Raw genomic sequence first — 17,601 nt, 5'->3', positions numbered from 1 at the left:
GCCAATGCAGGTTAGCCAAAATCGGTGTTATGTGATCGTACTTTTTTGTCCTAGTTAAAAGCCTCGCTGCGGCATTTTGTACCAGCTGAAGAGACTTGATTCTAGACTTCGAGAGACCAGAGAGTAGCGCATTACAGTAATCGAGACAGGAGGTAACAAATGCATGAATTATAATTTCCGCATCAGACTGAGACAGTATTGAACGGATTTTAGCAATGTTACGAAGATGGAAGAAAGCGGTTCTAGTAATTTTCTTTACATGCATTTCAAAGGATAGATCAGGGTCAAATATGACACCTAAATTTTTAACTGAGTCACTCTGTGTGATGTGACATTTGTCAATGTTCACAGCAGTTTTTGAGAATAAGTCACGGCATTTAGATGGACCAATGACTAACATTTCGGTCTTTTCAGAGTTAAGACGCAAGAAATTGAGTGACATCCACTCTTTTATCTCAATGAGGCAGGCCTTCAAATTTCCACAGTTTAGTGTGGGAGATTCCTCCAACGGAAGATATAGTTGAGTGTCGTCTGCGTAGCAGTGGAAGCTGATATTGTACTTGCGAATAATATCACCTAATGGAAGCATGTAAATGCTGAAAAGAAGGGGGCCAAGCACTGAACCCTGCGGAACACCGCAGGTAACATTAAAGGGCTCAGATGTCATTTCACCATATTTAACACAGTGCGTCCTATCTGAGAGGTAGGATCTGAACCACGAGAGGACTGTTCCTGAGAGACCAATCCAATTTTCCAACCCTTCTAGTTTGATCATCTATGAGCACTTAACTCTCGAGGACCAGTGTTGGGAATAACGCTGTTACGTAACGGTATCATTTTTTCCGTAACGGTGTAATCTAACTAATAATTCTTTCACCGTTACAACGACGTTACCGTTAATGCCTGTCAAAAGTGGTGCATTTCTATGTCTAATACAAATCAGCATGTTGTGTCAAGTTAAGGTTATGTCAGAGAGTGCTGTCTTCTTGTGCATAAGGAAGATAAGCAGGACATACATTTTCAGCCTTTTGGCATATTTATTCAACAGCCACACGCAGACGTGAACACGGCTCTCATTTAACCTAACACGGCAGCCATCGACAATAACACAAAACAATGCAATGCATGCGTGATGCTGGCACACAAAAGAGAACGTCCTCCCGTAATATCACAAGTAAGAGTGCTATTAAATTCATAATAAGTAATATCTTATTTGGGGAAACTAGTGTACGATTCTTTCTCACTGGTTCCTGCGTCTTTAAACACTAATTATTCCAAAACTGCTGCGCTCTCCTCACTGAGAGAAGTCTTGTCAGCTATCATAGACAGAAAGAGAGAGCGAAAGGGTAAGATAAAGGCAGAAGAAGAGAGGGAAGGGGGTGAGCAAGGTATAGGGAGGGATAAGATAGTCACCTAATGTTGTTGTCTCAGGTTGTAAGAGTTTGATTTATTTATTTTACACTGCAGGTTTGAACACACTTTGTATTGTTGAACTGTTTACTTTTCTTGTGTGAAAATACTTACAGTACAGTAGCATATATCTACTTTAGCAGTTGTCTGACGAGAGATTATCATTTATTCTATAGAGTGAAATATATATTGTTTTACAATTGATTTTTGTTGTAGACAAAATACTTACAGTATAGTAGGCTATGTCTGCTTGACCAGTTGTCTAATGATTGTCAGAGTTAGATTTAATTGATTAAACTCGCTTTAGATTGTCTACTGCTGATTGTTATATTATGATATTGTTTACTGCTTATTTTTGTTGCACTTCAGGTGTAGGATAAATCTGTTGCTGGTGAGTTATTATAAATATTCCAAGGTTCCATAACAGGACTACCGGTTTGTTCTTCACTATTCAAATGACTCAAATACTGCTTAGAAATTTAATAATTCGATGGCATACAGCAACTTCTTTTTAAAGTATGTTCCTCGGTAACTAGTTACTTTGACTGTAGAGTAATTTAGTTACTATCTCAGTTACTTTTTGGAAGAAGTAGTGGGTAACTATAAAGAATTACCTTTTTAAAGTAACATGCCCAACACGCTTGAGAACTTACCAATACCAAGCACCAATACCACTGACACTTCTGAAAAATACTCAAAACATATACAGATAATGTTGAACAAAAATCTATGTATCATCTATGTTTGGTCTTGTCCGAATCTTAATAACTTTTTGTCACGGTCGCCATGACGACCAGTATGCCACGCCCCCGAACTCAAGCTGAAGCAGATCAGCTGATTGCTGTTCTGCTATTTAAGGCTGGATTTTGGGTTTGGCGGGTGCTGGTTTAATACTCATTATACACAATCCCGGTCTGTTATGCTTGTCCTGTTTTAGTCTGTTATGCCTTGTCATGTTTTAGTCTGTTATGCCATGTCCTGTTGAGTTCGTGCCGGAGGAACTCTCTATTGTTCTGTTTTGCCCCGGAGTATTGGGCGACTTTTATTTTATTAAATAAAACTTATGGATCGTCAACGCATTTGAGTTCTCCCTTCATGCCTCCTGCCTCCGTTCTGGTCCGGTCACCTTCCACGCCACCACGTCTCGTGACAGAATGAACCAGCCAACAAATAGAACTCAGCGAACGATCCCAGCGCGACTTGGGAGAGCTGGAGAGCGCAGTTCGGCAGGCGCCTACAGAGTTGGCCTTCCCTGCCCGTTCGAACCACGGCCCCGCCCGTCGTGGCCCTTGCTGTGCCTCGAATGGGGTCCCGGGAAGAATTGACGCCTGCCTGTTCGAGTCTCATGCCTGCCTGCCCGACTCCCGTGCCGATTGCCTGCTATTCCGTCTCCCCTGCGTGCCAGCCCGACTCCGACTCTGCTGCCCGTCGGGCCGACTCCGACTCCGCTGCCCGTCGGGCCGACTCCGACTCCGCTGCCTGCCAGGCCAGCCCGACTCCGCTCCTCCTGTTTTGCCGGTTCTGATTTTGACTCTCTCATGTCTTGTCTGTTCTGATTTTGACTCTCTCATGTCTTGTCTGTTCTGATTTTGACTCTCTCATGTCTTGTCTGTTCTGATTTTGACTCTCTCATGTCTTGTCTGTTTTGATTTTGACCCTCTCATGTCTTGCCTGTTCTGATTCCGCCTGTCCTGTCTGAATCGCCACTTCTGAACCTGAACCCCTGAGCCTGACTCTTCTGAATCTGACCCCCCTGAGTGCGACTCTTCTGAATCTGACCCCCCTGAGTGCGACTCTTCTGAATCTGACCCCCCTGAGTGCGACTCTTCTGCATCGGCCTGACCTGAGTGCGACTCTTCTGCATCGGCCTGACCTGAGTGCGACTCTTCTGCATCGGCCTGTCCTGAGTGCGACTCTTCTGCATCGGCCTGTCCTGAGTGCGACTCTTCTGCATCGGCCTGTCCTGAGTGCGACTCTTCTGCATCGGCCTGTCCTGAGTGCGACTCTTCTGCATCGGCCTGTCCTGTTCTCGTCGGTTCTGCCTGTCTGTCATCCCCTGTCCAGTTGGCCACCAGACCCCCCCTGCCGAGCGCCGATTCCGATCCGCCCGACGCAGATGGCGCCTGCCTCTCCCCGTTCCTGCGTGTTCGGAGGAGGGAGCAGGGTTGCCCCAATCGCGATCGTCAACATTCCGGGGCGCGAGGTAGTAATTTTTTCTTTTTTGGGACCTCGGGAGCTGTCCCTTAAGAGGGGGGCTCTGTCACGGTCGCCATGACGACCAGTATGCCACGCCCCCGAACTCAAGCTGAAGCAGATCAGCTGATTGCTGTTCTGCTATTTAAGGCTGGATTTTGGGTTTGGCGGGTGCTGGTTTAATACTCATTATACACAATCCCGGTCTGTTATGCTTGTCCTGTTTTAGTCTGTTATGCCTTGTCATGTTTTAGTCTGTTATGCCATGTCCTGTTGAGTTCGTGCCGGAGGAACTCTCTATTGTTCTGTTTTGCCCCGGAGTATTGGGCGACTTTTATTTTATTAAATAAAACTTATGGATCGTCAACGCATTTGAGTTCTCCCTTCATGCCTCCTGCCTCTGTTCTGGTCCGGTCACCTTCCACGCCACCACGCCTCGTGACACTTTTGGTTTTTAATTTTTCAAACTATCAGTAAAGTCCTCCCACTCATTGCCTTTTTCGTAGTTTTGCCACACACGTGCCAATCCTAACCATCACAAAATATAATTAAATTCTTTAATTTTTTTCTCTCTCTCTTTTTTATTCATATTCTCATAATTAAATTGATAATTTCTGTTATTACCTATTGAACTTATATGTTGTTACTAAACCTTTACCCCCTCTTCTTATTTTATTTACTTATCTAATCAGTTACTTTAATTTTTTGGATGGTGTGAATGTGTGGCTGAATTTGTTGTTTAGGTGGGAAATGTCATACAGTGTCTTCCGAAACTATTTGGCCCCCTTGAACTTTGTGACCTTTTGCCACATTTCAGACTTCAAACATAAAGATATAAAACTGTAATTTCTTGTGAAGCTTCAACAATAAGTGGGACACAATCATGAAAAACACAAAAGTGGTTGTGCAAAATTATTCAGCCCGTTTACTTTCAGTGCAGCAAACTCTGTCCAGAAGTTCAGTGAGGATCTCTGAATGATTCAATGTTGATCTAAATGACTAACGATGATAAATGGAATCCACCTGTGTCTAATCAAGTCTCTGTATAAATGCACCTGCACTGTGATAGTCTCAGAGTTCTGTTTAAAGCGCGTCTCTGTATAAATGCACCTGCACTGTGATAGTCTCAGAGTTCTGTTTAAAGCGCAGAGAGCATCATGAAGAATGAGGAACACACCAGGCAGGTCTGAGATATTTTTGTGGAAAGTTCAAAGCTGGATTTGTATACAAAAAGATTTTCCAAGCTTTTAACATCCCAAGAAGTACAAATTCTTTTTAATGGAGACCCCCTATGTTTACTGTCTCCCTCAATATTCTAGACCACCAATAAAGAGAAAATGTCAATAAAAATATTTGAATAAACACAAAAATCTATGTATAAGTATTTATTGTAAAATTGCATGCAATTATTTGCCATTTTCCATTAGTCAGACATGACAGCCTTAAATTCCCAGTCAAAACATAAACAGCTGATACTGACACCAGCAGCTTCTATAAGTATGAAAAAACAAGGTATAACAAGCATACCAATAAGAGTTAACAATTTGCCATTATAGATTTTTTTCTCATAGTTGCAAGAATTTGATTTCAATGTTCTATTCTTTTTGTAATTTTTTGTATTTGTAAGTATTTGTATTTGTAATCGACATAATTTGCTCATAGTGGCTCATTGTACTTGGCTCAAAACAAGAAGGGCAGGGAGAGAGTTCAGTGTCCTGACAGGCTGGTGGAAGAACATCTCATGGTACCTGTTTCTGTCTCGGAGACTCTTTCCCTGATTTTAGAATGTTGAAGGCTAAAGCCAATGTAATTGCTAAGTAATATAGTAAATATAAATGAAAAAAGTAAGTAAATAAGATTAATAAGGACAATTGTCTGACAACAGAATACTTTTGTTTCAGTGTACGAATTGCACAGACATCCTTATATCCTATATTTGCATGTGATCAAATATTTTCTAAAAATGAATGCGTGCTTCTGCACTTTATTATTTTTCTATTGGATGTGGCCATGTCATGAGAGAGCATCCGTGAATTGCCTGTTAAAGCTATCATAAATGCAGTCCTGCTGTGGTTTCATGACAAAAGGCCAGCAAGAACTTGAATTTGATCAATATTATTGATTTAGGTGCAGACTTCCAATTGGACATTGCATGTCCAAGGCTGCAGTCTTATAATGCCATTAATAGAGGCCAATGCAATAATAGTTCCAATTACTGTAATCCTTGGCCGTAAACACCCACTCACAGACAAACACACACAACTTGTGAGTCTACAACCTGAAACAATTCTAAGGTTAAGTAATATGAAGCGTAATCACTTTTGTTCCTGTCGGATGTGATTAGATGAGGTTCGTATGGTTGCATTGATTGGTGATCAATAGCAGAGTGCTTAGTTTATGTTGCTGCTCTTTAACTGTGTGCTTTTGTGTACATCATTTCCATGAGTGACTAAAGTTGCAGCCCAGGATGATGTAAGCTTGTGTTAATTCAGTGCGGACAGTGAAGGCTTTGTTCCGTGCCCTTTGGTGCAGCACAGGCCTCGCTTATGTGACCCCTACCATTGTCGCACCATGTGAATTTCAAGCTTTGTTATGCTGCTAGAGCCGAATCAAAGAATGGTGCCGAATTAAAATAAAAAAAAGCTTTCAATTTGAATATTTTCCCCTTTAAACTGAGCTTGCATTTTTGCATCATTAAGTTGTTTATTTTTCCAGTACTCCTGTGCTTTAACCCCCTCACTTTAATCTTTTTAAAGTTTTGGGGGTGCTTATTTTAGAAATGCAAAGGAGAGGCTAAGAAGAAGAGGTCAGACTTTGATGTTTGTGCTGCTGTGGTATTTATTGTTTGTCAGATTAAGACAAAGATTTTCATCTTATCCTTTAGTTCAAGTTTAACTTGGGCTTTGTGGTTGTACTTTTTTAGCACTTTCAGTCTTATGTATTAATGCAAAACCACAGGTTGACTTAACACACAATGTGAACAGTTAAAATATACTTTGCTCTAATTAACGACCTATTTGAAGTACATTGCTGTTAATACTAACGAGAAAAAAGTCACCCTTCCAGCAAAAAGATTCCAGAGCGATACATTTTGTATTTGTCATTTTTGATTGTGAATGCCTCCTTTGTTTTGCCCGAATTTGAATGCACTTAATGTTCCCTTTGTTCTCTCTTTAGGTCTGAGCTGCAACAAGCCCAGATTTCATCTGATCAGCATGAATCCACATCCTGTTTTAAACTGAATAAGTACGAGCGAGTCAGCACGCAGTTCACTGCGGACCTTTCAAACAGCCCTGACCACCACCAGTCTGTAACTTTAGCCAGGCACAGAAAGGACAGATTCATTAAGTCTCCCACCCCCTAAATTAGGAGCCAGATGGCGCTTCTGGCCAATCAAATCATGGATGCAAGAATTCTCGGCAGCATGAACGGAAGTGTCGAGCTCTCGCAGTTCTTGAGGGTTACCAATCAAAGTATGGTTACCCAGGTCAACTCTATTCAGGATGAGAGTCGCAAGAACAGAAAATACCCCTGCCCATTGTGTGGGAAACGCTTCCGATTCAACAGCATCCTTTCGCTTCATATGCGCACGCACACGGGTGAAAAGCCCTTCAAGTGCCCTTACTGCGACCACCGGGCTGCACAGAAGGGCAACCTGAAGATACACCTGCGCACCCACAAGCAAGGCATTCTGGGTAAAGGCCGCGGACGCATAAGAGAGGAGAACAGGTTGCTTCATGAGCTGGAGGAAAGAGCCATCCTGAGGGACAGGCACCTGCGAGCTACTCAGGTGGGCACCCAGCAGTCCTCTGTCACAACCCGTCTTCACCAACCCCAACAGGCACAGGCTCCCAAGCAGTACCTAAATGGTGAACAATCGGTGTGTACAACCCCCAAAGCCACCATCATCCAGGATGAGAGCGACAAACCGCAACCCCCAGTCGGGTTCCGCTGTTCGTTCTGTAAAGGCAAGTTCAGGAAGCAGCAGGAGCTTGAGCGCCACATAAGAATCCTCCACAAACCTTACAAGTGCACCTTGTGCGACTTTGCTGCAGCGCAAGAGGAGGAACTTATCGGTCATGTTGAGACTACACATATCACAACTGAATCGGGACCAGGACACAAGCCCACGGCAGGAATAAACGACAAAGGGAAGCCCGGAGGTGAATTTCCCTGTGATGTGTGCGGACAAAAGTTCAGCCAGGCCTGGTTCCTCAAAGGTCACATGAGGAAACACAAAGATTCTTTTGAGCACTGTTGTCAAATTTGTAGCCGTCGTTTTAAAGAACCCTGGTTTTTGAAAAACCACATGAAGGTGCACCTAAACAAGTTGGCCTCAAAGGCTCATCTCCCTCCTCAACATGACAGCTCCGTCAACGCAAATTTTTCAATGGAAGATTATCAGAGCAACCTCTACTCACAGTACGTCTCTCATGTTCACAACCGCTTCCTCGCAGTTGAAGCAGCTGACCAGACAGGTTATAGCAAACTGCTCGCCTCTGCGGGCGTTGACGTCAAAGCTAGTGAGATGCTAGGTTGCGGGGTTCCCCCCAATCCCCGTCCACTCACCAATACAAAGAGTTCCTCCTTCTTGGGCCTGAATCACCTTCAGACTCCCCTGAGTGCCTCCAGTCTGGACTTTCTGCAGAAAGTCATCTCAAGCGGAGATGCAGTAAGTTACCCGGGCTGGCAGATTATGACACCTCCGCAGCACATTTTCTCGAAGGATCAGCAGAATTCCTCCTACCTGTCTGAGCGACACGTTCCTGTGGATGACGGAAAAGCGGGCCTTGCTGACCAAGACAGCAACTTGAGCAGCCGACCCAGCAGCAAAGGCAGCCTGAGTCGTCACGGGCAAGCTAATGTCGCCAAGGAGACCAGTGGCACCATTGTAAGCCGACCGCAGTCTTCCTCTCCATCCTTAGCTCTAGGTAAGTAGCATCAAGTAGGAAAATAACATAGCATTTAGGTAGAAAAAGTTAGAAATTACCGGAACCGTACAATTACAATACAATAAAAATGAAAAAGGAAAAGTCTTTACAGTCAGTGATAACAACAGAGTGTACATTGTTTACAATGAGATTAGACGTACCAATCGAGGATAAACATGTAATAAAATACTTTAAAGAAAAAATAACCTATACAAATGAATACAAAAGAACCTCTACTTAAGAATTTAATTAGTTCAGGGAGTAGCTTCGTATCCTGAAAACTTGGTAAGTAGAGACGAGTCTACAATGTTCTACGGACTGGGCAGAAATAAGGTAATTATTTTCTCCGATCTGTTGATGGCTCTCTCTAAAGTTCTGTTGTCTGCCTGCACCCACCACTACACTATGATGTCATATGCCACTCAGTGGAAAAAAAGTGGTGTTACTTAGGACTCTAAAATTATTTTAGTTAAAGATAAATTATTTGGATCAAAGGTAAGCACTATTACGGTTAGTTTGACCCTACTTCTTGGGTTGTTTTAGGTAAACTCTAATATAAACATTGTCTAACTTGTTTAAACCCATCCATCCATTATCTGCACCGCTTATCCTCAGTAGGGTCGCGGGGGCACTGGAGCCCATCCCAGCCATCTTCGGGCAGTGGGCAGGGGACACCCTGAACTGGTTGCCAGCCAATCGCAGGGCACACAGGGACAAACAACTCGCTCGCTCATTCACACCTAGGGACAATTTGGACTGGCCAATCCACCTGAAATGCATGTCTTTTGAATGTGGGAGGAAACCGGAGTGCCCGGAGGAAACCCACGCAAGCTGTGCCAGGTAATGTGTAAAAGGCCCGATGTATATTGAGTGCAAGAAACATTTGTGTTTAATTTTTTTTTTATGTCAACTTAGCGTTAAATTGGATTTCAAAAGGCATTAAAAAGTCTCAAAAAGTCTTGACTTTAACTTGCCCTAAGCTGTAGGAAACCTGTTGCAAAATTCACAAGTGCAAAAAAAATTAAAACACTACATTACTTTTCTGTTTTTTTTTTTCATCAAAATGGCTCCTAGTAATGGGAGTTTTCTGTTTTTGACCCAAACTTGGGTTATTTTTAACACAATTGTTAATGGAGTTTGTTGTTTTTACCCAATTCAAGGAAGCTTAAGAACTAGCTGATTGTGTTTGAAAGGCAAAATTTTCATTCATTAGCTTGGTGTGTAGATTGACTAAATGTCTGACATTTGCACATTGCAGAAAGACAAGGACAAGTCTTGGATGCCTGGCTTGTTGCGAGTATTCCCCATTTTGTTCAAAAAACAAACAAACAAACAAACAAGCGTGATGGCAAAACCACAAAAATCAAATAAATCCCTCTTCTCACTGTTGACTAGTGAGCACACTCGCAAAGAGATTTGACATTTAGTTGCTTTGACGTTTTGGATTTGCATTTTAAAATAATAACCAATATTCCCAAACATGCCGATAAAAGAGAGGAGAGGTGAATAACATACAATAAACGTCCGGGGCCGATTTCAAGTGCAGATGCTGATGTGGTACATGTCATGCCTGTAGGGCTTACATCATATTTTAATGTCTCTAGTGTGTCTCGTAACTTCATGGAACATGAAGTACTCTTTAGCTTGCCTTTAATATTTTGTCTGCTGTATTTTGTGATCATCTTTAATAAATAAAGTGACAGGTAAGGTATTGGTCAAGGTCATCAAGAGGACCGTTGATTTCATTGTCACAAATAAGCACTTGGCTTCATTTTTTAAAAATTTGTTTTTAAACATTTTTTAAGATAATAGCATCATAGACATCGTAGGGATAATTAGTCCCCTCTATTTTATATCTGTCACATCCTCAACCAATTGCCTCCGGGGGCACAAGATGTTAATGCACGCCATCTGGTGTTTTTAATGATTTGATATATACCACCCAGTGATTTTTATGATTTGATCTACCACCTGGTATTTTTATTGATAGTCTTCTGTTCCACCTGGTGCTTTGGATGATTTGGCTCTCTGGGTAAATGCCATTCTTGTCATGGCATCCTGCTAACATGCTATCATGTGCTTAAATTACTGCCATAACTGTTAAGAGAGGAGAGGACAGCAGAGCAATACTGGGTTGTTTTCCCATCAGTTTTTCACTGCGGTTGTCGCCTGCCTCTAAGTAAAGTCTCTTCGAGCCCATTTTGCCGGCCGCCAAAGGGAGATAAATGGATCAGGCTTAATCTCGTGAGATGGTTTGTTTACATGTTGTGCACATAGACTCTTATCTGTGTATTTAACATGGAATTGCTGCCATGTCACGTTTTAAAGGTATTCCCAAAAAGTCATTTATTTTTTTCTAATTAGGCACAGAACTCAAAAGGACCTGGTTAAACATCAGGGAGGTAGATTTCCACCACGTCCAGTTTGTTTTGCAGTCAATATATGATGTCCACTCAAGCCCAGCGAACCTTCTCGTGTGGGGGATGAGCAAGACACGCTTCTGTCCCCTTTGCTCTGGAAGAAGCAACTTAGAACATGTCCCCAGCAGCTGCCCAAAGGCTCTGGCTGATGGTCACTATCACTGGCACCATAAACAGGTTTGGAAAGCAGTTTCTGAGAGCTGACCTGGCAATCAGCATGAGCAAACACCATCATGCCCTTAGCATGTCAGACAACAACAAGACTCCTTTACACTGCCTCTGATTGGCTGTTGCACGTTGACCTGGAAAACAACTCAACTCCCCAGCCCATTCCAGCAACATCTCTCCGACCAGACATCATCATAACCTCTGAGGCCTAAAATCACCTGATCATGCTGGAACTCACAGTACTGTGGGAGGAGCACTTGAAGAAGTCCAGGAACAGTACCCTGGAACTGGTGGAAGAGTGCAAGGGACAATTTTCTACAAGCCAATAAAGGTCTGCTGCAGTGGTTTTGCTGGACGCTGCTACTTTAAAGTCCTAGGATTTTTGGGTGTGACGGGGGCGGCCAAGAAGAAAGGCATTAGCTAGTAAAACCGCAGAGAAAAAGCCGCTAGGTGGCTATCGCTAATATAGGGCAGATCCGTGAGTGTCTATTGAGACGCAAAACGAGGTGTGATCAACCTGGGCTGGGTAATCAAGATTGTCTTTTTTGCGAGACCTGGACCGGTCAATGAACCCAGGATACATCACGGATGATGTGACCCAGTCACATCCAGGAGATGTTTCTTTCAAGCAAGGAGTAGTGTTCCTCCACACAATTATGCAAATGTATTATAGAATATTCCTCGCGCTGGGAGACTGGAGGAACATTGTCTCAAAATTTCCCAAACTGGCTTTTTTCCTCTGGAGCTGTGATGTCGTTGAAGGAACACAACACTTTCAAAGTGACATATCCCAGTAACACAACATAAGGTAGCTCTAAAAAAGACAGTGATTGCAGTGAACAGCAATTGCATAACGTTCACTTCTGTGAGATTATATAGGAACTTCTCTCACCTTGTCGTTGGGGACCTTCTTACTGTTATATCCGAGTTGAGTGCTCCGACTTCCAAAAGGTGCATGGGGTAAGTTTACCTGCTGCTGTTACAGCGTGCTCTCCTCGTTTGCCTTGGCCTCCTTGCAGGTGTGTCGCAGTAGGTATAATTTTGTCCGGATACCGAGTGATTTCCTGGTTTGTCTGATTCCATTTGGCACTTGTTGGATGCACACAGGGTGTTGTTTGGCTGGCATTAGCGCCGGTTTTGGCTGTGTTCCTTGGTATGTACCCGGCTGACTTTGTGTTTTTCGCCATTGCTGCTTCTTGTTGTGGGTTCCCAGTTAGCCTGGCAACTCATCACGTGATTTTTGGTCGGCCAGACTCACCTTTTTATGCCGAGGCTGTGGCTGACTTTCGTTTATCATTCTTTGTCTTTACCAGTAATCCCCTTTTTGCTGCTTTCCCTTTTCTGTACCATTACTGCATCCACTTACTACACAACGCTGAGGCCTTTTCCATAAAGAATATACCAAAATTTTGCTTAAAACGATGAAAACCTCATTAACTCATGAACATACAAAACAATATGGCAACTGGCTTGCTAGGGTGCTGGTGTTCATTTGATGACGTCACAGCTCAAGATGCTGTCTTCAAATTGCATTATCTCAGATAATACAGTAATCCTCTGTTATTGTGGTTAATGGGGACCACATCCCCCTGTTAGAAGTAAAGTAGCGTCAAACCTTCATAAGAGCCCCCAAGGATTAAACTGATGACGTCCATACCGACTAAGAATATACAACTGTAACAAAATAATAATAACTATACATCTGCAAAAAAACATTAAACACAGAACTGCAGTGATTAATAAAATACTACCGGCCCAAATGTTGTGGTTTCCTACAAGTTGTAGCTCTCGGTCATACGTTTCATGGGTAATGGATCTGGTGTTGGTGAGCTACAGGGAACTGATTTAATTGGCAAATTTATTTCCGATGTAATGAGTCACTGAATACTACTGAAATAATACTGTAGCTGTAGCCGTGCTTAGCAGTTTATTTTGTGTGGCGGACACACTGATTTGTGCGCCTGCTTTGCTGTTTGACTGGCAGCATACAGCAGCCTATCACAGTCGCTAACACAGATAGTCGCACCCATCGAATACAATCCACCTCCCCTGATAGCATTTTCTGTGTGCTGTCTGCTCAGAATACAATGCCCGATATGTTGATAAAAATGACAATAAAGACAACTCAATTCAAGTAAAGTAATAACCAGTGATAGCCGAAGCGCAAAGTAGTGAGGTGTTTGTGTAATTGGAATATACTGATGAAATATATATATATATATATATATATATATATATATATATATATATATATATATATATATATATATATTTCATCAGTATATATATATATATATATGCACGGCGGCGCAGTGGTTAGCGCTTGTGCGGCACAGTTGATGTCATAGGAACCTGTCGTGGGTTCAAATCCAGCTCCAGACTTCCTGTGCGGAGTTTGTATGTTCTCTCCGTGCTTGCGTGGGTTTCCTCCGGGCACTCCGGTTTCCTCCCACATTCCAAAAACATTTCAGGTGAATTGGCCGGTCCAAATTGTCCCTAGGTGTGAATGAGCGAGTGAGTTGTCTGTCCCCGTGTGCCCTGCGATTGGCTGGCAACCACTTCAGGGTGTCCCCTGCCTACTGCCCGATGATTGCTGGGATGGGCTCCAGCACCCCCGCGACCCTAATGAGGATAAGCGGTACGGCTAATGAGATGAGATGAGATATATATATATATATATATATATATATATATATATATATATATATATATATATATATATATATATATATATATATATATATATATATATATATATATATATATATATATATCCATCCATCCATCCATCCATCCATTGTCTTCGGCTTATACGAGGTCGGGTCGCGGGGGCAGCAGCGTTAAAAGGTAAGCCCAGACGTCCCTATCCCCAGCTACCTCCTCCAGCTCATCCGACGGGACCCCGAGGCGTTCCCAAGCCAGCCGAGAGACATAGTCTCTCCAATGTGTCCTGGGTCGCCCCCGGGGCCTCCTGCCGGTGGGACATGCCCGGAACACCTCCCAAGGGAGGCGTCCAGGAGGCATCCTTATTAGATGCCCGAGCCGCCTCAACTGGCTCCTCTCAATTCGAAGGAGCAGTGGCTCTACAGAGACCCTCCTAGATGACTTAGCTTCTCACCTTATCTCTAAGGGAGAACCCAGCCACCCTGCGGAGGAAACTCATTTCGGCCACTTGTATCCGGGATCGTTCTTTCGGTCATGACCCAAAGTTCATGACCATAGGTGAGGGTAGGAACGTAGATCGACCGGTAGATCGAGAGCTTTGCCTTTCGGCTCAGCTCCCTCTTCACCACGACGGACCGGGACAGAGTCCGAATGACAGCAGACGCTGCACCGACCCGTCTGTCGATCTCCCGTTCCATCCTACCCTCACTCGTGAACAAGACCCCAAGATACTTGAACTCCTCCACTTGGGGCAAGACCTCCTCCCCGACCCGGAGGGAGCATACCACCCTTTTCCGACTGAGAACCATGGCCTCGGACTTGGAGGTGCTGATCCTCATCCCGGCCGCTTCACACTCGGCTGCGAATCGCTCCAGCGAGAGCTGAAGATCACAGCCTGAAGAAGCCAACAGCACCACGTCATCTGCAAAAAGCAGTGACGCAATGCTGAGGCCCCCAAACCGGACTCCATCCTCGCCAAGGCTGCGCCTAGAAATTCTGTCCATAAAAGTTATGAACAGAATCAGTGACAAAGGGCAGCCCTGGCGGAGCCCAACCCTCACCGGGAACGACCCCAGTGATACGAGAGCCCAACCCAGAGTCTTCAGGCTCTTGCTTCCCCAGAGGAAGACGTGTCGGTGGGATTGAGGAGGTCTTTGAAGTACTCCGCCCACCGATTCACAACGTCCCGGGTCGAGGTCAGCAGCGCCCCATCGGCACTATACACCACAGCTCTGATCAGCCGCTTCGACAATGGAGGCGCGGAACATGGTCCAGTCGGAATCAATGTCCCCCGCCTCCCTCGGGACATGGGCAAAGTTCTGCCGGAGGTGTGAATTGAAACTTCTTCAGACAGGAGATTCTGCCAGCCGTTCCCAACAGACCCTCACAACACGCTTGGGTCTGCCGGGTCGGGCCGGCATCTTCCCCCACCATCGAAGCCAACTCACCACCAGGTGGTGATCAGTTGACAGCTGCTCCCCTCTCTTCACCCGAGTGTCCAGAACATGCGGCCGCAGGTCCGACGAAACGACGACAAAGTCGATCATCGAACTACGGCCTAGGGTGTCCTGGTGCCAAGTGCACATATGGACACCCTTATGTCTGAACATGGTGTTCATTATGGACAAACCATGACGGGCACAGAAGTCCAATAACGAAACACCACTCGGGTTCAGGTCAGGGCGGCCGTTCTTCCCAATCACGCCCCTCCAGGTCTCACAGTCATTACCCACGTGAGCGTTGAAGTCTCCCAGCAGTACGAGGGAGTCCCCAGGGGGCGCGCTCTCAAGCACACCCTCTAAGGACTCCAAGAAGGGTGGGTACTACGAACTGCTATTTGGTGCATAAGCACAAACAATTTTTGCATTTGAAAGAACATGGGAATATAGAGATCCCTTGCTAATTCGCGCTTCGGTTATCACTGATTCACGGCTTTTGAATTTAATTGATTTTGTTTTTATTGTCATTGATATTGTATCGGGCATTGTGTTCTTTTAAACAGATTTGGGAGGGTGCTCTGTGTTGGGTGGGTTTGACTGTCTATGTGCCTGACTCTGATAGGCTGGGGTATGCTTTCATAGCCAGTGTGGGCATGTGCAGTGACGTCTCCCAACCAAGAAAATCTAGGAAGCACCGCAACTGCTAGATTTTGGCTAGTTGTTACATTGAAAATGAATTCATCAATCAAACAGGACTCAGAGAAGAGTCAGAAGAGCTCAACAAAATTGGGATCACCGGCGGGTGCTTCATCCATTTTTATCGGGTTCCAGAAGCAACTCAGGCGGCATCAGTGATAAGACATGAGCGGCGCTGCTGGTGAGGCCTACGGCTAACAGCTAGACCAACAACTCTTCGAAGCCACTTTTGCAGACCCTATATCTTGCCAACGCCATGAAATTGATGACCTGGATCAAAAACGCGAGGGAAACTGCTACATTCGAGATGGTTTTATTTTAATCATTGCGGAGATCTGATTCAATTTGAGGACACCTGATGCTAGCGCACAGCTAGCCGGCCACTCTCTAAATTGCTTTGTTCCACTGAAAGAAGCCTTCGTTTAACTTTTGAATAGTGTCACTAAAACCATTCATTCAATTGCAAGTATGTGTTGTGTCTTATTTTTTGCAGATTTACAATTGTTATTTTGTTATAGTCGTTTACGCTTAGACGGTAATTACGTCAATTCGAGGTAAGTTGAACCCTTTGAGAGCTTTTATGAAGGTGCAACGCTACTTTGTGGATTTTCACTTTTAGCTGTGGTTCTGGTCCGATTAACCATGATAACAGAGGCATCTGTGTACATTTAATCTCGTTATATGTATGGTTCTCAAAGAATTACCTCCACGTTGCGCTTTAAGTAACACGTTCCAGCGCTGTTGTTTTCACTTGTCCGCTATCTCCGAGTCCATACGCCGTGATTGTCATAGAACCGTTGTGATTGCTGACTAGCTGAGGATTTAAACGCACACAGTGCAGGGACATTCAGCATCAGACTCTAATTTCAGTCAATATTAAGCATGGAAACTAATTCATTGTAAAGGTCAGGCGTCATTGCTTTAGTCAATGATGAATCCGGCAGCTCTCTCTCTCTCGGTGCCCCCACCCCTTTCCTCTCTGTTCTTAGTCCTGTGTAATGGTAGACTCACTCTGGGGGCTTAGCAGCGCATTGTTTAGCTCTGACAATATATCCCTGAGACCTCTGCAGCTGCTCCCCGCGCTCACAATGACAGATTAATTAACACAATCACACTCTGCTGGCCCGGGCTCAACATTCAGGTCTGCTACAGGACAGATAGGTAAATCCTACACATATGGCCAAACACGCACCACTTGATGAGGCTTTCATGGCGGGGGGACAAGTTTTTAGGGAGACGGGGAGGGGGTCTGTTAGTGATCAAGTCTGTCTTTTTGGACAGCAGGATGTAGTGATGGGAATTTCAGGCTCTTTTTAGAAAACCGGTTCTTTTGGCTTGGCTTACTGAAAAGAGTTTTTCTGGCTCCCAAATGTTTCTTTAGATTTTTGTTAATTGTAACTTAGCAATAATAGAAATAAATGTATTATTTTTTAAAATGAGTTATGCTTATATATTACAATATCTTTTATTGAGTCAATATAATATAGAGTGAAATTTACTCTAATTTAAAAGTTTTAATTATTTTGTACTAAGCAAACGCCACTCATATTGACGAGTCACAAGCCTCTTAAAAAAACGATAGAAGAAGAGAGAGGAGAGAGAGAGAGAAAAACAGAGTGAAAGACAAAATTAAAAAGAGAGAGTGAAAAAGAGAGATACTGAGAAAACAAATAAAAGGAG

At 43.9% G+C, this 17,601-nt stretch overlaps 1 protein-coding gene across 1 annotated transcript in view; it reads left to right on the top strand.

Annotated features, from left to right (window-relative positions):
• The window catches only part of LOC148363336 (zinc finger protein 536-like), an 83,217-nt gene that overhangs the window by 25,836 nt on the left and 39,780 nt on the right, over positions 1 to 17,601 (top strand). Inside the window, exon 2 of the mRNA XM_088339393.1 lies at positions 6,781 to 8,534. Coding sequence (XP_088195519.1) covers positions 6,980 to 8,534 — 1,555 coding nt within the window. The 5' untranslated portion in view covers positions 6,781 to 6,979. The remainder of the gene's footprint in view (positions 1 to 6,780; positions 8,535 to 17,601) is intronic.

Source organism: Urocampus carinirostris, chromosome 7 (genome assembly GCF_059441175.1).
Source record: "Urocampus carinirostris isolate Australia breed hairy pipefish chromosome 7, RoL_Ucar_1.0, whole genome shotgun sequence".
NCBI lineage: Eukaryota > Metazoa > Chordata > Actinopteri > Syngnathiformes > Syngnathidae > Urocampus > Urocampus carinirostris.
The sequence above is the reverse complement of the archived record's forward strand: the minus strand, read 5'-3'. Positions and strand labels throughout refer to the sequence as shown.